At 35.3% G+C, this 24,622-nt stretch overlaps 1 protein-coding gene across 2 annotated transcripts in view; it reads left to right on the top strand.

The window, feature by feature from the left end:
- The window catches only part of MMS22L (MMS22 like, DNA repair protein), a 154,354-nt gene that overhangs the window by 3,947 nt on the left and 125,785 nt on the right, over positions 1-24,622 (top strand). For both annotated transcript variants that reach the window (XM_001377373.4, XM_007484352.3), the window contains 4 exons: positions 2,022-2,071; positions 16,535-16,622; positions 16,716-16,893; positions 20,284-20,377. In XM_001377373.4, coding sequence (XP_001377410.2) covers positions 2,022-2,071; positions 16,535-16,622; positions 16,716-16,893; positions 20,284-20,377 — 410 coding nt within the window. The remainder of the gene's footprint in view (positions 1-2,021; positions 2,072-16,534; positions 16,623-16,715; positions 16,894-20,283; positions 20,378-24,622) is intronic.

Below are 24,622 nucleotides of genomic sequence, written 5' to 3'. Positions count from 1 at the left end.
TAGTTTTTGGGAGGTTGAGGAGTAGCAATAGTGAATAGTAAGTGATGCTCTTTAGAAGCCAGAAAGGTATATAGAACTTATTTTTTAATATTTTAAATTATGTTGAATATATATAGTAGTCTCATCTATGAAATCAATGATCTGTATTACTTATCTTCTTCATCTTTCAGCAGAAGTAAATTTGACTAAATATTCTTTTTAATAGATTTGTTAATAAACTACTCTTTTATAGCCCTTTATATTTGTTTGATATTCCAAGTATAAGAACTTTGGATTTGAAATCAGAAGACATAAGTTTTAAATCCATTTCTGCTATTTTATAACTTAAATGACCTTGTGTAAATCACTTATTTCTCCAAAGCCTTGCTTTTTCATCTGCAAAATATAAGTCATTGGATGTAATTTCCAAGGTCCCCTTAAGTAATCTTATGGCCCTCAATTATCTAAAATGGGTGATGTGGGCAATTAAGGAAAATACTTTACTTATGTAAATATTGAGTCCTTTTGATATCTTGTGGCTTAGAATTTCAAAATCTCTTCCTGGTTGTGTAAAAATAAAAAAGTAGATGACATATAGCTCATCTACTAGATAATAGTTTGAAGTTGTTCTTGAAGACTTTGTAGAAAGTTCAGGAAAGTGACATATCAACCAAAAACCCATTATAAGAAAGTATTTCTAATACATGTAAAAGAGAATTGAATAGAGAAGGGAACTGAAAAGGAAGATTCTTTTAGGAGACCTTAATTATGGACATTCTGTTGGGGCAAAGATATAGAATGAGAGAGGATGTTCATTGAAAAAGTATAGACAAAGAATGTAGATTGGCTGTCCTAGGAGTTAAAAGGTAAGTAAAATTGAGATTGGACATATCAAGGTGATAAGTCTCAAGACTTGATGTCCAAAATTAGTAGTGCCTTAAATCACAGGATATATAATTCATAAAAATGTTGGACCCATTCAGAATTACCTGTGTGCAGATCCTGCCTTCCACACTTAATTGCTGTGTAAGCATGGGCGGCAGAAATTTTCTGTGCTTATTCCTTCATCAATAATGTGAGCATAATAATACCTGAAGTGCCTATCTCAGATAGGATGACTGTTGTATAGGACTCAAAGAAATTAATATGGAAACTTTAATAAACAATATTAATATTAATGATTTATATATACATACAGTGTGTAGATATACACATATACTTATATGCTTACATTTGTATACACATACATACATACATACACTCTATTATTTTATCTCCTTGAAAAACATCAGTCCCTCTTTATATTTCCCTTTTTTGAGTTCTAATTATACATACTGCCTTGTTTGGTCCAGACTTCATTATTCTAAGGTGTAGAAACTCATTATATAGGAATGCAAATCACCTCTAACTGCTGGTCTCAGAGAATTCCACCAAGCACTGAGAAGTTTGGTGACTTAATTCATGATCAAATAATATAGGAGAGGCAGCACTTGAACCTATTTCTTCATGACAGATGGCTTTTTATCCATTCTACCTGGTTGCTTTTCACTGTACATTTTAACATATTGTTATATAATTGTTTTATTGTCTCATTATTTGATGTGTAAAAGTTTTGTAAGCACATTTAGGGCAAACATAATCTTATACTGTTAATGGAATTTGTACATTATAGTTAAGACCTTAGATTCCTTTTGGCACTAAAATGAAATGATTTTATATTTTTGTACCTGGACTTCTTAATAGAATTTTTAAGAAGGCCAGAATGTCAGTTGAAAGAGAGAAAATTATCTGTCTTATAGGAAAAATTTCATTACTTCATTATTTGAAATGACCCTTTGAGAATCACACAGTGATTATTTTCACTAAATACTCAATAGGCTCTGAATTTTTGAGATGTTCACTAAAAACATTTCTAAAGGGAAAGTCTGATGTAAACATAGGGGATCTATGTACTCTATAGTATTATATTTGGAAGTATTTGTGAGATAAGGTTTTTATCATATAAAATATCAGAACTAAATTTTTCCTTTTATTTAAAATAGGCAACAAATTTACAAGTTGGAAACACTATTACAGACCACTGGTGATTTGGGTAAGTTTAAAATGTGTATTAAATATTGCAGAAGTCATTACTGTACCATAGTATAGGATTTCTAGATTTTTCCCCCCCAAATTAGGGTTTTGTAGTAATAATTAAAGTGATGACATTCTTATTTCCAGTCTGGAGAACCAGAAGATGAAAAAAAAAGATACCTAGTTTCTGTGTTGTGAAAAAGCAAATAAAAAAGTTTATCTCAGAGGAAGGAAGGAAAGAAGGAGGCACTTGGGAAGTAAGTGCTGTTATTATCCCCGTCTTAAAGATGAGGAAACTGAGGTAGACAGAGGTTATAAGTGACTTGTCTAGAGTGGCATAGCTAGCAAATTGTCTGAGACTGAATTTGAACATCAGTTTTTTTAACTCTAGACCTTTTGCTCTATCCACTACATCATCTTTAGTTATGGGAAATGCCATTTGCATAGCTGTCTTAATCCCTTTTCTTTTCCAATCTTCTCTGGACCTTTTATTTTGGTAGGGGAAGTAGTTGAATTTTGAGGGGGCAAAAGTGACTGGAACATTTGTGAGCAGTATACCTTCTTTAGCTGTTGCACAAGATAACTGTTTCCTATAAAAGCAAATAAGCAAAAAAGTTGGATCTTGCTATTACATATAGAATGGATAGTCTTCTACAGCCTTATCCCTGTGTCTCAGTATAAATTGTAGAAAGAATCTAAGTTATCTGAGACCAGACCTGTGAGATGCAAGCTCTGGCAAATCCTAGCACACTGGAAATGGTAAGAGTTTGGATTTTTTTTAGTACATTTCTTGTTTGAGGACTAGCCTAGGTCAGATTCAGAGAAGTACATCTTCAAATTGGCCTCATCATGATTTAATTTGTATTTTGGACCCAATACCTCACTCCAAAAAGATGTAAAGGGGTTGTGATTTTCATCATTAGAAGATGCCCCCCCCCCAAAAAAAATTTTTTTTTTGAATCCTTGAAATAGGGACTTTTAAAAATTGTTTTTTGGCTTTTTGTATTTCTAATGCTTAGGGAAATAATCTGACAGAGTAGGTGCTTAATAAAATGCCTGTTGACTTGTCTTGAAATAATAATGAAAATTATTTTTGCTATTTCATAAATTATTTGTTATTTTATTTGGGAGAGGGGACAGCACAGTAATATTTCTGTATTTAAATATGATATGCCTACTGGGGTGGTAGGGATCTTTATATAATAATAGAATAGTTCTCCAAGCATATAGTTGTTTCCAATTTTTTGCTATTATAAATCAAATGGCTATGAACATTTTATACAGATAAATACTCTTTTCCTCCTATGATATTTTAAGATAAAGTCCTTCTTATCAAGACAATCTCCAAGTTAAGAGATTTGATCAGTTTTGCTCTATCGGGCTTCAAAATATGTTTACTAGAATACTGCCCTATCAATAATGTATTAGAATATCTAATTCCCCATATTGTTGTCAACATCTAGTTTTTAAAATTTTTGCTATTTTTGCCATTCAGGTAGGTATAATATAGTATCTTCAGGCCATCTAAATTTGGGTTGCTCTGAGTATTAGGGAATTTATTATGCTTTTTATTAATTTAATCATTAATAGTTTATGTTCTTCCATAGAAAATTGTTCATTTTTTGGCAGCTGATCCATTGGGGAATGGGTCTATTATAGATGTGTAGCAATTACTTCTTATTTCTGAATTCCAACTAGTCATCAGATATTTTTATTGGGGGAAAAGTTTTCCTAATCTGCCTTTTCTTTCCATTTAAACAGTATTTTTTATTTTAATTTTTTAATATTCTTTTTAATTGCATAACATCTATCTTTATATAATCTAACCTATGACTTTATAATAATTCATTCAGTTTTTCTGATAAAAATACTTTCCCTTTCATTAGTGTAGGTATACATTTCTTCTAATTTTTTTTTTCATTATTTAAGAAAATTAGTGATTCAGTACCATTTCTTAATAAACTCATGGACCAAGTGACTACACCTGCTTTAATGAGCTCATGGATCAGGGACTTTTTTTAATTCTGGAGAAATCATAGTGGAATAGGACTAAGAACTAGTTCCTAATTTCAAACTTTCAGGACTATCTTCCCTATTTGCCATCCTTAAAAAGTAAATAGTAACAAGAATTATTGCTAATGCTTTGAAACGTCATGATATCATGCATAGCTTAAGAACCAAAAGAGACCTGAGAGGCCATTCAGTCATTTTTCAAATAAAGAGAGGCACAATGAGTTAAGTGGTTTGTCCAGTGACACACACAGTTTGGTATGTGCTGGAGTTTGGATTTTAATTGAGGACTACTTGCCTCCAAATCCAGGGCCCTAATCTGCATCTAATGATGAACTATGAGCTCATTGGTATGGGCTATTCTACCCATAAATGACAACCCATTTGTACCATGTTATCATTTGCATCTATTGTCCATGTCCTACCCACACATTGTGAGCCTGCCTTTGGGTTTATTAACCCTGAATAGATATTGATTATCATGGAGATACATTGATATCCATCAGTTAAGTGAATGTTTAGAGGAAGTTAAAAAAAAAAAAGCAAATCCTGTGATTCTTAGCATCCTCTGCCATTTTATCATTTGGTTTCTGACACTGCCGAAACGGAAGGGGGCTACACAGAGATACATTTTGTATTTTTCTGTATGTCATGGGTTTCTTTGGCCAGAGAATTAATTAACTGCCAAATGATTCTGTCCTGGAAATGAGCTTCTCCATCCTTAGATTGACTTAGATCAGCAGTCTATATTTGAAAACTTTATAGAATGACTGAGCCTTTGCTAGCATAGGTTGCATGTCACTATGAGGCGGCACAGAACTTTGTGAAGAGTGTTAAGAGTTTACAAAACTTTTTATGTACATGATCTTATTTGATCCATAATGAATGTCTACTAAAGGATTAGGAAATGAATTATTTTCCCCATTTCACAGACAAGAAAACTGAAGCTTATAGACAAGATCACATAGCTAGTAAGTAGGTGAAAGAGGCAGGGCTGAAACCAATTCCCCTGACCCTGACTTGGCAAGTAGGGTTCTATAAGTGACTGGGAAAATTTTTTTTAGTTTTTTTTTAAAAGTGATAATTCTCATTTGTGTACAATTTATCAAATTTCTTCATTCTGTGCCTAAAATTAATGCACAGAAATACTTGTTCATATACTCTTTTAATATACTATTTATGTAGCTCTGTTGACTAGTTAATCAGTCCAGTTTGGAATTTTTCAGGGCCTTTTTTTGCCTTTTAACAAAAATAAATCTTAAAAGTTCATATCCAGCATTCATGTTATAACAGATAGTTTTTCAATACCTGATCAAGCCTCCCAAGTTTTATTTACATGGACATCATTATTTATAGAGTTCATTTATCTTTATTATGGAATCAATGAAATGGGAACTCAACAAAACACTTTGAATTAAGCAATAAGACATGACAGGCAGCCTATTTATTACAGCCTTCTACAGACTTGGGATTTAATCTTAAAATCAGAAAATTTCAGAATTAGAATGGGCCTCACATATCACTGAATCCAAAACAAAAACTCTCTGCAACATCTTTGACTGACATTCTGAAAAGTTCAGCAAAAACTTAGAATGCTTTGTTGGATGTCCTGTAGGTTATTTATAAAGTGGCATCATGATGGAAGGAGTCTTATCACACTTAATATCTTGTGGGAGTTGTCTAACTAGTGGTAATGTTTTTATAAATTTTTTTTTTCAGAGCTCTGCTCCCTTCCATATTTGTTAAGAAAATAATGAATAAGCCTTTAGAATTTTCCCTTGGGTAATGTGCATGTGTAAGGATTAGAGATAAGGGATTAGGAAAAAGTAAAGATTGTCTTTAAGAGGAAAAGTAGAGAATTTAGACCCAAACCCTGGGAGAAGATTCTGGAAGGAGAGGAGGATCTTGGGAGTTTACTGAGTTTAACAGTCTCTCCTGAGAGACTTTCTTCTGAGCTGGTAAGGAGGATCCTTGCTCTGGCATCCCCTGGGAAAAGACTAATCTTGTGGAAAGATTAGGAATTCCTGGGTTGGCGAACTGCCTTGGAGGAGACCTGCCTTTCCCTGAAGTACAGAGATGAACCTGTCAGAAACAACTTGGTTAAGGTAAACCCAAGGATTTTGTCACCTGGGACTTTGGATTTACTTAGGAAATCAACTCCAGGCTTTGGGTAAGAACTCAGTACATCTGTGAGTCCTGTATCCTCAGCCTTTTAAAGATAATATGTGGTATATAGGTAGTCAGATAGCTTTTGGGGTCTAGATAATATCAGGGAGTGAATAAGAAGGGCTTGAGAAGACCAGAAGAGCAAATCTCACAAGGGGGAATGTAGATTGGTAGGAAGAGCTATAGCTATGTAGATTTAGGACTTTATTTATCATTTCCCTAACCTAAATAAACTTGTTTTTTTATAATTGCAGGAGTTGTGCTTCATTGGCCCTGGGAGGTTCCTAGTTGTTGTTTTTTTTTTCCATTTCCAGTTTCTCTAGGTCCTTTCCATTAAACTATCTCCTTTTGGAGGTAGTTTTCTCTTTCACATGTATCTATTTCCTAGAGGTTGTACCTAATTGTAGGTGCACAGATCTAGAGTTCCAAGGGACCTGAGAGGCCATTGAACCTAAGCTTTCATTTTACATATGGGGAAATTGAGGTTCAGAGAAGTTAAGAGACTTACCCAGGGTCACACAACTAGTAAGTGCTCAAAGCAGGATTCAAATCCAGGAAATCTTACTCTAAATGACTCTATTTTAGTGAATGAAGAGACTAGGAATGGGGATGGGGGCTGAATGAAATGCTTTCATTTTTTAGATAAATAAGCTGAAGTTTACAGAAATTAAAGAACTTGGTCAATGTCACTGTCCCCATTAGCTTAGTTGGGATTTGAACCTTGGATCTCTGAAATGAAATTCAATACTCTCTTTCACTGTACTTTTCACTTTCCATCTGTGTTGTGATTTTTTCCTAAACCTAGTATAGCTGTGTGGAACCCTTGATGACTAAGACTTGCCTGTGATTTTGAATAATTAGCAATTGTGTCCTGTCCCTTTTAGATACTATTTTGGTTTTCTATAGTTCATCTCTGAAATAAAACTTCTTTTAGATTTGTAGTTTATGGTTGAGTGGACTAAGCATGTAAGACATGATTTCCTTTCAGTTTGTATCAGGGACTTTAAATATATGTGTATATACTAGACATATATGTGTATTTACATAAGGATTTGAGATCATTTAGATAGTTAAAATGTTTGTAGATTCATAAAAATTTAGAACTGGGAGGCAGCTAGTTGGCTCAATGGTTAGAAAACCAGTCCTGGAGATGGGAGGTCCTGGTTTCAAATGTAGCCTCAGATACTTCCTAACTGTAACCCTAGGCAAACCACTTAACCCTAATTGCCTAGACCTTATCCCTCAAATACTTAGTGTCAATAATAAGACTAAAGATAAGAGTTTAAAATAAATAGATAAATACCTGTATTTAGAACTAGAAAGGATCTCTTGTCATCTAGTCTAATGCCCCTTTTAAGGGAAGTTAAGTCACTTGCTTAGTGTCACAGAAATAGAGTAAGGCTTGAATTCAGGTACTCTCCAAAACAAGTGCTATTCCCACTGCACTTTGCTTTATAATTAATTACTGCCATTGTGCAATGATATTAAGTGTAAGCTCCCTGGCAGTTAGGGTCAAAAGAAACATGTTCAAGTTATATTATTTTATGAAAAGGAGCACACTAAAAATTCTGGCACTGAATTCTAGAATTTTATTGCATAGTTCTTTGTGTAGGGATGGTTGGTGATAATAAACATGTCTTCAACTACAGTTTTGAGAAACCATGAAAATAGTCTTCAAGTGACTGTGAAATACTGGTACTTTAAAAGATGAGAGCATAACCTTATATCTCAACACATTGAAGGAAGTTCTGGGGGAGAACATTTTAATAGCTCAATTCAATACTCCCTCCATCCGTATACATTACAAGCCAGGCATACGATCTCCCACTTGTATATGTCTTGTCATGTTTGCTCTTAAATCCTCAGCAAATATATAGGGCCCCTATTTGGAGCTAAGAAAATATCTAATATTTTGCTTTCTGACGACCTAACTTTATAATATAGAGAACATAGAAGAATATATTGTTTCTTTTTTAAAATTTATTTAATTAATTAAATTAGAATATTTTTCCATGGTCACATGATTGATGTTTTTTCCAAAGAGTATATATATTGTTAAGGTCACTTAAATATTATATATCTCATATGAACTTTTGTCAAACTCTGAATTGCTCTCCCTTTTCAGTTGTATTCTCTAATGCATGCCTCTATTTTGTGTTTGCTGACTAAAGCGGGATTAATATTAATAATTTATAATTCATGTAGCACTTCCTATGTGCTGGACTCTATGTTAAACACTTTACAATTTGATTCTCACAACCATTTTGGGAGACAGATTAGGATCTATTATCTTCATTTAACAGATGAGAGAACAAAGACAGGCAGAGGTTAAATAACTTGCTCAGGGTCACATAGCTGGCAAGTATTCAAGCCTGGATTTGAATTCAGGTGTTCCTGATCCTGGATCAGTGCTCTCCCCATTTCATCATCAAGCTGCCCATGAAACATTGGTACCCTCTGTGTGCCAGGCAGAACTGACATTCTGTTTGAAAATTTTAGGAGCCTTATTTATATTCTTACTTGAATAGAAAGAGAGCCATTATACTTCTTGGAGGTAGGCCAGTGAGATGGCTATGAATAGGGGGCAAAAGGTTTATCTCAAGGGAACTTTGATTTGGTTCAACCATTTAGATAGGCATTCAGGTGATTTTTGAATAATTTAATTCAGGTCATAAACATTTATTAAGTATACATTATGGCTCAAGCATTATATTAGGTTCAGGGCATAAGAAGCTGGAAAAAGTGATAAGATTCCTCTTCCAAAGGCTTTTATAATCTAAAAGAATAAGAAAGAGAGGTGTGGTATATGATTATGATGGAGTACTTCTGGGCCATAAGAAATGAGGAGACTAATTTTTTAAAAAACTTGGAAAGAACTACACAGGATAATGAATGATGAAGTGAACAGAACCAAGAGCACATCATACACAGCTACAGAATTAATACTGGAAGAATACATTGTGAATGTTACCTCCAGAGAGTGACCTGAAAGGTAAAACATGAAAGACTTAATTTGTATGAACATATCTGTCTCCTGGACATTACTTGCTGTGAGTGGGGAGAGTGGTGAAGGGTTGGGACCCTTGTGGATAAATTTTATTACTAAAATTCTATTACTATTTTAGAAAGCGAATAGAATATCCAGAAGGAAGCAGACAAATAGGAAAACTTTGAAAGTTTTGCATGGGATTTATTATTTAGAAAAGCAAGCCAAACATATAAGAGATTTATTATTTCATTTATGTACAATATTCATTTCCATATATGGAAAAGCTTGTTTTATTTGGTTTTGTAAAATTTAGAATTGAAAAACTAAAATTAAAAAAATTATTTAAAAAAAGACAGGCAGTGGCACTCAATCTGGAGTCTCCAAGTCCTGGGTTCAAATATAATTTCCAAAATTTATAAGCTACCTGACCACTTGTAAGTCACTTAATCTCTTTGAGCCTTAGTTTTCTTATCTGTAAAACAAGGATGGTGTTTTTGTGAAAAATATGAAGCATAGGAATTATTTGGTCTTTAAATGCTTCATAGAATTATTTGAAAATCCATCTGGATTAAGTTCTTTCTTTGAGAGTTCATAAACGGTTTGTTTATGTCTACCTGAGATTAGTGATTTGGAGTCATATGTTTTGGTAATCTGAATATTTTAATATTGTAAATATTTATCCACTTTATTTGTTGGCATATATTTATATATTTTAGTTCCTAATAATTTTTGAGTTTTCTAGCTTATTTTGGTTTTGCTATTTTGTTGACTTATAGTTATTTGTAGTTTCAGTTTTTTAAGTTTTTTGCTCAATCAGCAAGAATTTAAGTGCCTTTGTTGTGTAAGGCAGTAGGTGCTGGGGATGCAAAGACATACAACTAGTTTTTGATTTTAAGAGCCCTATATTCTCTTCTGTTAACATGTACAGAGAGAAAAATTTTCCTTTAAGGACAGCATTAGCTGTATCCTATAAGTTTTGGTATGTTTTCTTATTATTGATATTTTTCTGATGTTATTTCTTTGACCACTCATTATTTGGAATAACATTTTATTTCCATTTAAGTCTCTTGTTGGTTGCCTTATTGGTTCCAGGGTTTATTTTGTTTATGCTCTGTAAAGAATATATTTACTATTTCTGCTTCTTAAAAATTTACATAATGACATTTTATATAGGTGTGCTGATGCTGAAAAATATATTTAGTATTTCCACTTGATAATCTGTAATAACAGGTTTTTTCTACTTTCTGTTTAGATTAATAATTTTCTTTCTGTTACGCTTTTCTCAGTCTTGCAGTTTGTTCAAGCTGCATGCAGTCAGTACACACATTGTGCTTACTTTATGTTAGGCAATATGCAAAGCTCTGGGGATTCAAAGAAAGGCCAAAAACAGTGTCCACATTCAAGTAGATAGTATTTGAATGAACAAGCAACCATGTATATACAAGATCGATACAGTGTCAATTGCCTTTTGCTTCAGAGGAAAAACACAAGGCAGAGAGTAGGGAAGAGAAGCTTTCTGCAGAAGGTGGGAGTTGAGCTGAGTCCTGAAGGAATCCGACAAAGCCAGGGATGATGATGGGGCTAAGGGAGAAGATTCCAGAAATGTGAAAATAAAAGGCCACAGAATGAGGAGATAGAATATCATGTGTAAGAAACATTATGAGCTTTTCTAAACCCACCTCTAAACAAACACAAAAGAAAAAACCACCTCCAAACAATTTTTGTAACAACAAAACCAGCAGAAGACAGAGAAGCAGGATTTGAGCCAAAGAAAATAGAGGGGCAGCAAGAAGGACCTGCCCAATTGGGGTAAGAGATCAGAGCAGTGGAGTCTGTAGCATGGGGAATGGCCTGCCACCAGGTGAATTCAGCTCCTTGACATTTAAAGTTAGAGTTGTTAAATTATTTTTCTTCCTTCAGTCCTGCCATATTCTTCTTTTAACATAATCAGCACTAATTACTTGCAATTTGCTTGAGAAGTTATAATCCTCATATCTTCCTACCTCCTAGTTCGTAGCCAAATATCTGTCCCTTTTTCCACTACTTTTTTTTTCCAATTAGCCTTAGGTAACTGTTTCTTGTTTGATTTCAAGCAGTTCCTTTCCTAATTACTCTACCCTCAACACAAATACCCCTCCCCCCCTCCCTAGACTTCTCTTTTTGTATCTTTGAAGTATGGTTAAGAAAACAATACCCTGTCCAGTCATGTGATGTATTCTATGTCTATATTTTCCCCCACTTTTCTAAGCATCTTTGTTTCTACTGTCACCTCTTTGTATGAATTACTTTGACTTGAAAAAAAAAAAAGATTTCTAAGCACTGAGGTTCTCTCTTCCTTTCCCCTTGCCAAGACCATCATGCCATGTATATATCCAAGACTATATAACAGTGATGGTGAACCTTTTAGAGATGGGATGCCAGGCCCCACTCCCACCCCACCCCCCAGACTGAGTGCCATGTCTAGCCCGCCCCCAGAGACTGTATGCTATGTAGCTCCCCCACACCAAATTCACCCTGCCCCCTTTTCCCCTTTCCCCACACATGAAAGGGAGAAAGTAATCCCATTGGGGTGCTGAGTGGAGGGGTGAGTGAAATGAGGAATGTCCTCAGAAGTGGCTTGAGCTCTCTGCTCCCCTCCAGCTCTGCCACCTGTAAGCCACCCATCTTACTCTCTATGCAGTTCCACTGGGCTTCTGGGAAGAGGGGCAGCGGGAGGGGAAAGGAGCAGCTCTACCCAAGTTCCTCTGCCTTTCTAGTAACAAACTGGGGAGCAGGGCGGGGGGGGGGGGGCGGTGTGTGTGCCCAGAGAGTGCTTTTCATGCCATAGGTTCACCATCACTACTATTGGCTATTTCTTAATTGCTTCAGGGACCCATAGAAACTTAACTGGAGGGAAACTGGTTGTCTCAGAAGGAATTATTGAAAGGTGTTCTGTTCCCTCCATGTATTAAGTACTCATTATTCTTTGGAAGCAGTTTGTTGTATTAGATAGAGAGTAGGTCTCAGAATCAAGAGGTCCTGGGTTCTGGTCCTATCTGGCATATCCTAAGTGTGTGACTCCAGGTAAGTCACTTAAACTCCCATTTCTTCTAGTAATTGAGTTGTAGAAAAAATGCAGATATACTTTGGTAGAGTTTCTTTTCTATGTGTTTCTTTTACCAGTGAAATCAAAGGTCCTGACTTAATTCTGCTGGATGAATTATCCTTGTAATTAACCCATTTTCCTTTGCTTTTCATTTTGTTGAAAAGCTGATTTTGATCATTTGAGTTAGCACTTTTTAGTGCGTGATCCATATCTTTCTGGCTACAGGAAGAGCCTGGAATCTGACCTAGAATCAGAGAGCTTTGGTTCATAGCCCAGCCCTGCCCAGCTCTTACTAACAGAGAAACTCTGAGCAAGCCACTTAATCTCCATGGGCTTCATTTTCCTCATGTAAAATAAAGAACTTAGTCTGTAATGAAGTCTTTTCCAGTTCTAATTCTATAATCATGATTCCCTCTCCCTCCCCACCCCTCATCCCTGTTTGGTAAACACTGGCCCTTCTATGGATTCCTCATGTATTTTTCTAGTTTTTATGCTTTTTAATTGGGTTCTAATGTTTCTTGTTGCATCTCTACATTTTTCGATTATATCTTAACCCCTTTTTGCATGATGACCATTGTTTCACTAAACATTTTCTAGCTTCTATTATAAAACATTGGGGATTTTGTTTTGTTTTGTTTTAAGTAATTCTTTTATGAGACTCTTCCATCACTGAGGATTTCTGTGTTTTTTTACATTGTTCTTCCTGGATTTCTTTTTTTTTCTTTTCTTTTCTTTTTTTTTTAAACCCTTACCTTCCATCTTGGAATCAATACTATGTATTGGTTCCAAGGCAGAAGAGTGGTAAGGGCTAGGCAAAGGGGGCTAAGTGACTTGCCTAGGGTCACACAGCTGGGAAGTGTCTGAGGCTAGATTTGAACCTAGGACCTCCCGTCTCTAGGCCTGACTCTCAATCCACTAAACTACTCGGCTGCCCCCCCTCCTGGATTTCTTGCAGTATTGCTTTATCCTTCTGGAGATTTTTCCTCATAATTTATTACACCTTAGAATTTATTCATTATATTTTGAGCCTTAAAAAAAATTTCTTACTCTTTTCCTCTGGTCTCTGCTGGCTTTCTGTAGGGATTTTCTTGTGAGAATGTTTTGCCTTTCCTCTCTTTTTTCCCCCATTCTTTTTCTTATAATTTATTTGGTATATTTCTTGCTGTTTTGGTGGTAATAAAGGAGAGCTGGATTTACATCTAACCACTCTGATGTTTTGTTGGAAATGTTTTGTGGATAATAACACTGTTGGAACCATAGCTGGGTGTTGATAAGAAGGAATAATGAATTCTTTGAAGTGGTGAATTATTTTAATTTCTCACTACTTATTTCCATTGGGCTGAAACTTGTTGCTATAATTTAAATAATGATGACTTCAAATAGTGCAAATTAGAATACATGTGACCACTTGTTAATACTTAAGGGAATTCATTAATCGAATTCATACAAACCTAGCCTGTCCCTCACAGAATTATTATGAGGGTCAAGTGAGGTAATGCATATGAAACACTTAGAGCATTATACAAATGTGAGCGATTATCCTACATTATATAGTTTTCATCTAAGGTGTGTGTGTGTGGAGTGTGACTGGAGCAGAGGAGAGATTCAGACAGTATGTTTCAGTAGCATTGGAAGAGATGGAGAGCACTTTCAACTCTGACTTGGAATGGGGCAGAAGGGCTTTGGACATTCTAAAAAAGGACTCTGAATTAATCCTTGAAGGTAAATCAAATTTCAATATGTAAAGATAAGAAAAGAATATTTGTAGGTGTAGTTGACAGATGGGGGAACTATCAGGACAACTTCGGAGAATAGTCTATAGACCTTTTTGCATGGAGTTGGGCTACTGTGGTAAATAGGGTCAGAGTTTTGCTTTAAGAGGTACTTATAGCTTGCTCAAATACTGGGAGAAATTCTTACTTGATATCTTTGGGTTTTTTCATTATAGTTACATTTGCCAGTAGCATACAAGATGGAGTGTTACATTAAAGTAAGCCTGGAAATACAGAATGTTTGGCCAAGAAATTTGAATTTTATCTTTTTGGTAGCCATTGAAAGTTTATGGGGAGAGGAAGGGAATGATGGCCAAACTTGTGTTTTAATGGAATTATGTTTGATTTGGAAGTGTAGAGACTAGAGACTAACTTAGTAGGGCAGAGATAACACTAATCCAAATGAGAGGTGTTGAGAGAATGGTGCTAATCTGTGTGGAGAAAGGGGAACAAATATAAGAGTTAGCCTAGAAATAGAATCAATGGGACTTGGACCTTAGTGCCTGGGAGAGTGGGGCTGAGGGGAGAGAAATAGAGTCAGAGATGAATCATAGATTTATAGTTAATTAGGAACCTTAGAGTTCAGGAAGTCAAATCTCTTCATTTTATAGATGAGAAAACAGACCCAGAAAAGTTAATTTGTCACATAAATGGCAGAACTAGAAATTGAATCCAGCTCTCCTGACTCCAAATTCATCATTCTTTTTACTATACCAAGTTTTCTCTGTAGTTTCAAGCCTCAATGTTAAGGAGAAGATAGTAGCATAAATAGAAGTAAAGAAATTAGGATGAAGGATAGGTGTTTATGGGGAAGATAAATTATTTTGATTAACTTAAATTAAAGAACAAAAGTTTTATTAGTGGCTGCCTTGACTATTAAAGAATCCTACTATGGCTGTCTGAATCTTGAGTAGGCCCCTATCCTTATGTTTCTTGCCAGGATATGTTAATAAACAGATACTTCTTAAATCCAAGCAATTGTATAAATTTGGAATAAAGTGACTTGTTACCAAACATAACAGCTATTGCTTTAGTATAGATAATATTTCTGATATTGTTAATGAGCAGTTTCAGGCATATCTTAAAGATGCTCTTAGATTTAGATAAAAAATATGTCTTCCGTATGGAGAAAGATGGATGTTTTCCCAATTGCTGTTTCCAGAGGCCTACCATCCTGTGCTGTTAACTAAGTTAAGAAAGGAGTGGGAGGTTACAGCTCTGTTATATAGTTTTCAGAATGAGACTTTCACCTCCAGTGGCATTCTTTAATTCTGGGAAGAGGGTTACAAAGCAGGTTTTGAAGGAGTATTAATAGCCTAAAATCTATCCTAAGAATTATTCAATTTGATTCATAGATGGTTCTTGTCTGTGGAATTAAGAGCTGAAGAGAAGTCAATCAGCATTTCTTAAAAGTCTTCTATCTTAATGATTTTGTTGTTTTTAAATTAAATAGGTATCACTTGTTGGGAGTGTGATAATTATACTAAAAATGCTTGTTCTTTGTGGAAAATGTTAGTTTAGGGACCTAGACCTATATCATATTGACAGTAGAGTTGATGTGGACTTTTGAGGCAAATATCTAGCAGATTGATAAGTCCCTAGGTTTGGAGAGTTGGGGTATCTTCCATTTTAAGAATAGGGCAGATTATCCTTTGAGTTCATTCCAATGGAACGAGTTTCTAGAAGGCAGGGTAAGGTGTCTAATGGTGAAAGAGAAAGGGAGTAAACATTTATGTAGCCCTTACTTTGTACTATGCATTGTGCTAAGCACTTTACAGATATCTCATTTGATCCTCACAACAGCCCTGCAGTTAGATGCTCATTGTGGAAATGTGTAGGTTTCCAACAATGTGGCTAATTTGTTCATTGGAATAAGTCAACAAATATTTATTAACTACTTGCTATGTGCCAGGTCCTATTCTGAGCTCTGAGCAAACAAAGAGAGGCAAAACAAGCAAACCCAGAACTTGTGTTCTAATGTGGAAGATGGCATGGAAATAATTAGATATGCATACGATATATAAGTAGACAAAGGCATTCTAAAGAGGGAGAATATTTGCAGTTGGGAGGACTAGGACAGGCCTTTTAAAGAAAGTGGGATTTGAGCTGAGCCAAGAAGGAAGCCAAGGGGAGTGGAGGTGAGGAGAGAAAAAGATTACAGGCTTAGGGATGGGGACAGGCAGAGATGGGAGATGGAGTATTTGAGGAACTACAGGAAGGCTAATGTCACTGGATTGCAAAGTGAATTGTCAAAAGCCCACATAGGAAGTAACCAGGTTGGGAGGAGTATTAAATGCCAGGACTTTATGTTTGATCCTGAGCTTCTGTTATATTTGAGTTCAGTGCGTGTGTGTATATGTATGTGAATGTATATATTGGGAGGTCAGGCATTGAAGTAATGTGATCAGACTTGTTCTTTAGAACAACTTTTGAGATTAATACTGTCTACTTTATTTACAGGCCAGGCATCAGCCTTACACTCGGAAGCAAACAATATCAGGCATCGCTGTGTTATGTTCCTTCATTATGTGAAAGTTTTCATCTTTAGGTAGGATGTCAGATACATTTTGTAAAAATTGTGTGGCCCAACATGCATGTGTGATTGATATGTAGTAGATAACAGTGTCTTATGGGTTTCCAGGTATCTGAGAATACATGAGACAGAAAATGATGTACCACTTCATCCATATGAGGTTTTGGAGGCCCAACTTCCCTCAGTATTGGTCGAAGAACTTCATGGATTGATCCTGTATACTGGCCGTCTGTCTGACCACCCCAGTGTTACCCCAGGAGCATTTGTAGTACAAAACCAAATAAAGGTTTGCCTTGTTTTGTTCATTGTTTCAATATAGTTTTCACAGTGGGGGAAAAAAAAAGCATTTTACAAAATAATTATAGCAACATTGCCAAGTTACTCTTCCTTCATAGGGGGAACATTAAGAAAAACTGTCTTTGAAATCAGCATCCTTTTTTGTATATCGGCAAATAACAGTGTAAGCTGGTCAAAAAGTTTATAGAAACAAAATTAAACTAAAAATGTATATGAATATTTGCTTTTTAAAGCTATTGTTCTCCTCCTCTTAGGGTGCTTAGATAAGGCCTAGGAGAACCCATGGAAATTTCTCATTTTACTATGGAGAGGTTTATAGACTTCATTAACTGAAAAAGTGTTTGTATATATACCCAGTCTCTCATCTATAATTTTTGTGAACTCTTTCTAGAATGTGATTTATATTTTTTTATGTTTTAAATCACTGCCTTTATTCCTTTTGTGGGTAAAAAATAATACTTTCAAGTTGTGTTGTTTGTGATTTTTCTTTTTAAACAGTTTGCTCAGCCTACCCTCTACAAGCCTGATTCCTCTGTATGAAAACCAGAGTTTCCACAAATGAGAGATTAGAATGACACAGATTTTTTTCATGAATTCATCTCATGTAAAAAGGGAATTTGGCACTATTATAAAGTGCCAGTACTGTTACCAAAAAAGAAGAAAAATTTACTCCTTCTAGAACCTTTAAGAAAAATAAGATTGAATTCAGGTAAATCCATTATATAGTAGCAGCTAGGTGGTGGTGCAGTGGATCCAGTGCTGACCTGGAGTCAGGAGGATTTCATGAAGTAATCATCTTTCAAATCTGGCCTCAGACATTTACTAACTGTGTCACCCTGGGCACGTCATTAACTCCATCTGTCTCAATTCCTCATCTGTAAAATGAACTGGAGAAGGAAATGGCAAATCATTCCAGGATCTTTACCAAGAAAACTCCAAATAAGGTTACAAAGAGTTGATAAAAACAATTTTAAAAATCCTTAGATTTTAGAAATCTTAACTCTAGTACTAGAAAGGATCTGAAGAAGTCACATAATCTGATCATTCATTGCCTTCATGCAGGTAAAGTGTCAGTATTTCTTTTAGCATTCAAAGTACTCTCAAAGGGAAGGATAATTCTACAGTTATTTACCACAGGTCTCTATTTTGCCTGTTAATTGAGCAGATACAAAGAAAACCAAGATTCATATTTGTTCTCATGGAGCTTACAGTCCAGTAGTTGTGATAAGATATGTATTCAAATAACAGTGACATAAATTAAACTATAAGTACATAAGAAAAGTTCTAAGGACCAGAGATAGATTATTTCCAAGTTAGGGTCTCCCTTTTTCCTGACCCTGCCTCTTCCTTTCTTCATTTTTTATCCTCTTTCCTTCTTCCATCTCTGCCAAATTCCCATAGAATACAATGAACTTGCCTCTTTCCCCAGGTACAAATGTTTGTCCTTATGTCATTAAAAAACAAAAACAGGAGAATATGTAAACTAGGAACAGAAATAAATCGAAATAAGCCTTTAGTCATATAAATGAGTAGGTATGACTATCTGTTACTGATCCTTTTGGAAAGGGCTGGACTGGTCCAGGACTATTGGGCTTAGGATTCTGTTGGTTTTAGGAACTCATTCGGAAACCTCAACCATCAGTGCAGCCCAACACTAGCACCTTGGTGGGATGGAGTGGATCAGATTTTAGTCTTGGATTCAGGAAGGCTTGAGTTCAAATGTGACCACAGGTCCTTATTAGCTGTGTGACTTTGTGCAAGTAACCGGAACCTCATCAGTAAAGTGAGGGGTTTGTACTTTGTGCCACAAAATGCACTTTGCAAGGTTGTTATGTGTTTTAAATGAGTTCATTGATACATGCTGATGCCTGGCACCTACCAAGTGCTCAATAAGTACTTATTTCCTTCTTAAAAGTTTTCCAGAGCACTGAAAATTTAGGGGATTTGCTATGATTTACAAATCCTGTTTATGTGGGACTTGAACTCAGATCTTTCTGAATCTGAAGCTACTCTATCTGCTGTGCCACATGGACTCTTGACTATATTGTATAGGCAAAACTAAGAAGATAAGCTGACTTGAAAGTCAACAGAATACAGTTTTCTTAAGCCTCTTACTCCCAGTTAATATATTTTGTTTTCTATCCAAACTAGCCTACTCTCTTCTCCCTACATGGTACTCCATCTCTTGCTTCCATAGCTCTGTACAGGCTGTCCTTCAGACCTGAAATGCTCTTTCTCCTAATTTCTCTGGGGTTTTAAGAATCTTTAGCTCCCCAGTGTGGTTACCATCACCCACAGGAGGTCTTTCCTGTTTCTCCTGTTGAAATATTCTCCCATCACAGAAATAAATTATATATATATATATAATTGTGTGTGTGTGTGTATATATACTTCTATACACACATATGCATTTTTTGGGGGGAACCTTACCTTCTAGAATCAATAGAATTGCTACTAAGTATTGGCTCCAAGGCAGAAGAGTGGTAAAGGCTAGGTAATAAAGGTTAAGTGACTTCCCATGGGTCACACAGCCAGGGAGTATCTGAGAGCAGATTTGAACCCAGGACCTGCTGTCTCCAGGCCTGGCTCTCACATAGACATTTGATAAAAGCTTATTGAATTGAATTAAATTGAATTGAATTAAAGAAAAAGACAAAAGTGAGAAGTTTTTTTTAAAGAGCAAGCTCCCAGTCCTCAAGACATTACCTCACCATTTAAAGAAGTCAAGCACCCAAAATATACCTTTTTAGGGGTATGATCACATAGTCACATGAACTAACAAAGAGTGTAGTACTGTCAGATTTTTTTTTTATAATGCATTGGGTAATGTAACTATTTTTATTGTGGTGTTAATAATCTCTAAGTATATATTTTGAATTTCACACTAATGAAAATCCTGACAAGATGAGGATAATAACTTCATATTAAATTAATGCTGTCCTCTTAAAAATAAGGGTTCATAGAAGTGTTTAAAATCATAAAATGACACTTCAAAAACCTGATAACAGTTTGGTTTCTTGCTTAATTTAGAAAGCTTCTAAAATAAGAACAATGAAAACTAATGTGATTTTTCTGAAGTTTTTGCTGATTTGCACCTTGAATGGAACCAAAAGTTTGGAAGGGGACTTTCAGTAAACTTGCCAGTTTTGTTCCAATGCTTTTATTTAGAGCTACCTTAAGCCAACCTAGTGAAGTGAAAGTATATCCTCACTTCAAAGTTTTACAAAGCTGTTCTAGTGGTAAATGAGACAAAAGTTTGTCTATGTTTCAGAATTGCAAACAGTTAATTGGGTTTTCATCCATGGAAAAATATGGTGACTTGTATAACACTTATGAAGATATTAGAGTGTCTTGATCATAGTTGATAATTCTTTCACAGCTCTTTCCACCATCATGGCATTTAATACATCTTCGTTTGGATATCCATTGGCTAGTGCTAGAAATTCTTCACATCCTGGGTGAAAAAGTTTCAAGTAAGTTCAAGGAGTGCTGATTGTGTGTCTTGCCTTTCCTTTAATTTCTTAATATTCCTTCTTACTATCTTGCTGAGTTATGTGTATTTGGTATAATATTGTTTTTGATTCTTCATAAGGGAAAACTAGAGATTTCAACCAATATGATATTAGTATTAAATTAACTCAGAATAATATTTAGTGTCTACTTAGTTCTAGATCCTTATTATTATAGTGCTTCAAAAATATTTGATTTTATTGTGGGAACTCCCACTGACAGATTGAAATGCTTCTAGGAATTGCCATTTTATGTTTATGTTGCTATTCCTGAAAAAGTCATTGTCCTGCCAATCTAGTGCCATAATTGGATCTTGACTGATGGATATATGGTCCATTGATACTGTGCCTATACTCAAAAGAAGCATCCTTGCCTTGGCAGTAACTGCCAAAGTTGGTCCCAAGAACCTTCAAGCACCAAAGTAGACCTCTATGCCATAAAGAGGCATTGTAATCAGAATTTAATTGACAAATTACCACAATACTTTGAAAAGACTTTTTTTTTTCTGTTAAGAAATCATCCTATATTTTTCCCTTGTAAATGGAATGTCAGTCTCCCAAATAGTTCATTTTAGCTGTAGTGGCATGGTCTGAGTTTGAGGACATGTACAAGTTTTGATGTTCTCCTCAACCTGTTTTGGCCTCATTTGGACCTCCACTATCTCCACATTTTCATATTCTGATAGTATATTCCTGGTTCAGTCTAACTTTTCTGCTTTAAAAGAGGCATAGAGGTATAGTTGATATAAATCTGGAAGACCAAGATTCTCTTTCCTTCTGAGACACTTAATAGTGGTGTCACCTTGGACAAATCATGTATCTCTGAATCTTGTTTCCATATCTGTGAAAGGAGATAGTATTAGTGTCCTGTTCAGATTGTTGGTAATGCTAAAAGAGATAATTTTTGTAAAGTGCTTTGCATGCCTTAAAGCATGACTTGAATGTTAAATATTATTGGTGTCTTTTGTTATTCACTCATTTAGTTGGGTCTGACTCTTCTTGATCCAATGGACCACATGGTACTCCAGACTCTTCTATTCTCTATCTCCCAAAGTCTCACCAAGCTCATGTTGGTTGCTTTCATGACACTATTTGTGCATCTCATCTCCTGCTGGCCCCTTCTCCTTTTTTCATTAAGGTCTTTTCCAGTGAGTGCTCTCTCCTCTTTCTGTGACCAACATATTTAAGCTTCAGTGCCAGTATTTGTATTTTCTGTGAATAGTCTGAATTAATTTAAGTATTGACCTATAAGATCTCCTTGCGGTCCAAGGGACTCTAAGTCTTTTCTTTCACCACAATTCAAAATCATTGATTCTGTGGTGCTCAGATTTCCTTACAGTCTAACTCTCACAACTATCTATATATGACTATTGAAAAAGCCATCACTTTAACTATATGGATCTTTGTTGGCAAGGGAATGTCTCTGCTTTTTAGTATGCCATTGATATTTGTTATAGTTTTACTTCCAAGGAGCAAAGTGTCTCAATTTCATGACCTCAGTCATCATCTGCAGTAATCTTTGGGCCCAAGAATATGAAATCTGACATTACCTCCATTTTTTTCTCCCTCCCTTTTCCAGGAATTCATGGAATTAGTTGCCATAATCTTAATCTTTTTCATGTTAAGCTTCAAACCAGCTTTTAGACTCTTTACTTTCATTCTCATCAAGAACCTCCTTAATTCTTCTTTACTTTATCTCATTATTTGCAAATCTGAGATTGTTACTGGTTCTCTTGACCAATCTAATTCCAGATTTTGATTCACCTAGTTGGCATTTTGTATGAGTTAAATAAATAAAGTGACAGTATATAGCCTTGCAATACTCCTTTTTGAATCTTAAACTAATCAATTGTTCCATGTTTAATTGTAACTGTTGCTTCTTGACCTGCATTCAGGTTCCTTGGAAGCCAAAGATGATCTGGTACGTCCATCTCTTTGAGGATGTGCCACATTTTGTTGTGATCCACATAATCCCAGTGCTTTAGTGTAGCCAATGAAGTAGAAGTAAATATTTTTCTGAAACTCCAATGCTTTCTCCATTATCCAGTGAATGTTGGCAACTTGGTCTATAGTCTCTCTGCCTCTTGGAAAACCAGCCTGCACTTCAGATAAATCTTGGTTCCTATTTTGGTGAAGGCTAGCTTGCAAAATTTTAAGCATAATCTTTCTGGCATATGAAATGAATGCAATTGTTTGGGAATTTAACAGTCTTTGGCATTGTCCTTGTTTAGGATTAAGATTTAAACTGATCTTTCCGAATCTAATGGTCACTCTTGAGTTTTCCAAATTTGCTGGCATACTGAGTGCAACACTTTAATAAATCTTTTAGGATTTTAAATACCTCAGTTGGAATTTTTTTACCTTTACTAGTGCCTTATTGTTAACAGTGCTTCCTGAGACCCACTTGACTTCATTCTCCTGGATATCTGACTCTAGATCACTAACAATGCCATCATGGTTATCAGTGATGTTAAGATCTTTCTTACTTAGTATTTCCACACTTCCCCTTACTCTACTTATATCTACCTTTCTTATCTTTTATCATGCCTACTTTTGCATGAAACATTCTTTTGATAATTCTGGTTTTATAGAAGAGATCTCTTGTCTTTCCCATTTCTTCACATTTCACATTTAAGATAACTTTATCTCTCCTTATCTTCTCTGGGAACAGTTGGGTATATCTTTCCCTTTCTCCTTTCACTTTTCTTCTTTCCTCAGCTATTTGTAAAACCTCCTCAGATAGCCATTTTGCTTTCTTGCTCTTCTTTTTCTCTGGGATGTTTTTTGTTGCTGCTTCCTATACAGTAGGGGGAACCTCTGTCCTTAGTTTTTCAAGTACTCTATGCACCAGATCTAATCCCTTAAATCTATTCATCACTTTGATTTCATATTCTTAATGGATGTTATTTAGGTCATACTTATATTGTCTGATTTTTTTTTCCCTACTTTTCTTCAATTTAAGTCTGAATTTTGAAGAAGAAAAAAAAAAAGCTCATGATCTTTATGTACTATTGTCTCTCCACCTTCAATTGCAAAGTATTTAATCTGCTTTTGATGTTGACTATCTGGTGATATAAATTTATAGAATCGCCTTTTGGGTTGTTGAAAAAGTATTGGCTCTGACCAGCAAGTTCTTTTGAAAAAACTATTAATCTCTGCCCTGCTTCATTTTGTAATCCCATGGCCAAACTTGCATGTTATTCCAATTATCTTTTGATTTCCTATGTTCGCTTTCCAATTCCCAATGATGAATGTGGCATCTTTTTTTGGAGTGGAATAAGTGTGATTTCTATAAGATATTGTAGTTCTTCATAGAACTGAACAGCTTTATTCTCTTCAGCATTAGTGGTTGGAGCATAGATTTGTACTATTGTGGAATTATTGATGCCTACATCTTTTCAAATTGCATTCACTTCTATAACTCAGCTTGGCATCAATGTGCTTTTTAAAGAGTGAATTATAATATTTTTCTTTGAATTTATTTTATTAATTTAGAATATTTTTCCATGGTCACATGATTCGTGTTCTTTCCCTCCCCTCCTTTTTCCCTCTTCCCATAGCCAATGAGCAGTTTCACTGGGTTTTACCTGTATCATTGATCAAGACCTATTTCCATATTATTAATATTTGTAATAGTGTGATCATTTAGAGTCTAGGTGTGACCAAGCAAATGTTTTTCTTCTGTGTTTCTGCTCCCACAGTTCTTTCTCTGGATGTGGATAGCATCCCTTCTCATAAGTCCCTCAGAATTATCCTGGATCATACATTGCTGCTAGTAGAGAAGTCCATTATGTTCGATTGTGCCACAGTGTATCCATCTCTGTGTACAAGGTTCTCCTGGTTCTGCTCCTTTCACTCTGCATCAATTCCTGGAGGTCATTCCAGTTCACATGGAATTCCTCCAGTTTATTATTACTTTCAGCACAATAGTATTCCATCACCAACATATACCACAATTTGTTCAGCCATTCCCATCCCCTCCTTTTCCAATTTTTTGCCACCACAAAGAGCGCAGCAATGAATATTCTTGTACATGTCTTTTTCCTTATTATCTTTTTGGGGTACAAACCCAGAAGAGGTAAGACTGGGTCAAAGGGTTTTAAAACCCTTTGGGCATAGTTCCAAATTACCTTCCAGAATGGTTGGATCTGAATTATAATTTTTAAATAGATTTTATTTCTCTCCATTTCATGTAAAAACAATTTAGAA

Source organism: Monodelphis domestica, chromosome 2, assembly GCF_027887165.1.
Source record: "Monodelphis domestica isolate mMonDom1 chromosome 2, mMonDom1.pri, whole genome shotgun sequence".
NCBI lineage: Eukaryota > Metazoa > Chordata > Mammalia > Didelphimorphia > Didelphidae > Monodelphis > Monodelphis domestica.
The sequence above is the reverse complement of the archived record's forward strand: the minus strand, read 5'-3'. Positions and strand labels throughout refer to the sequence as shown.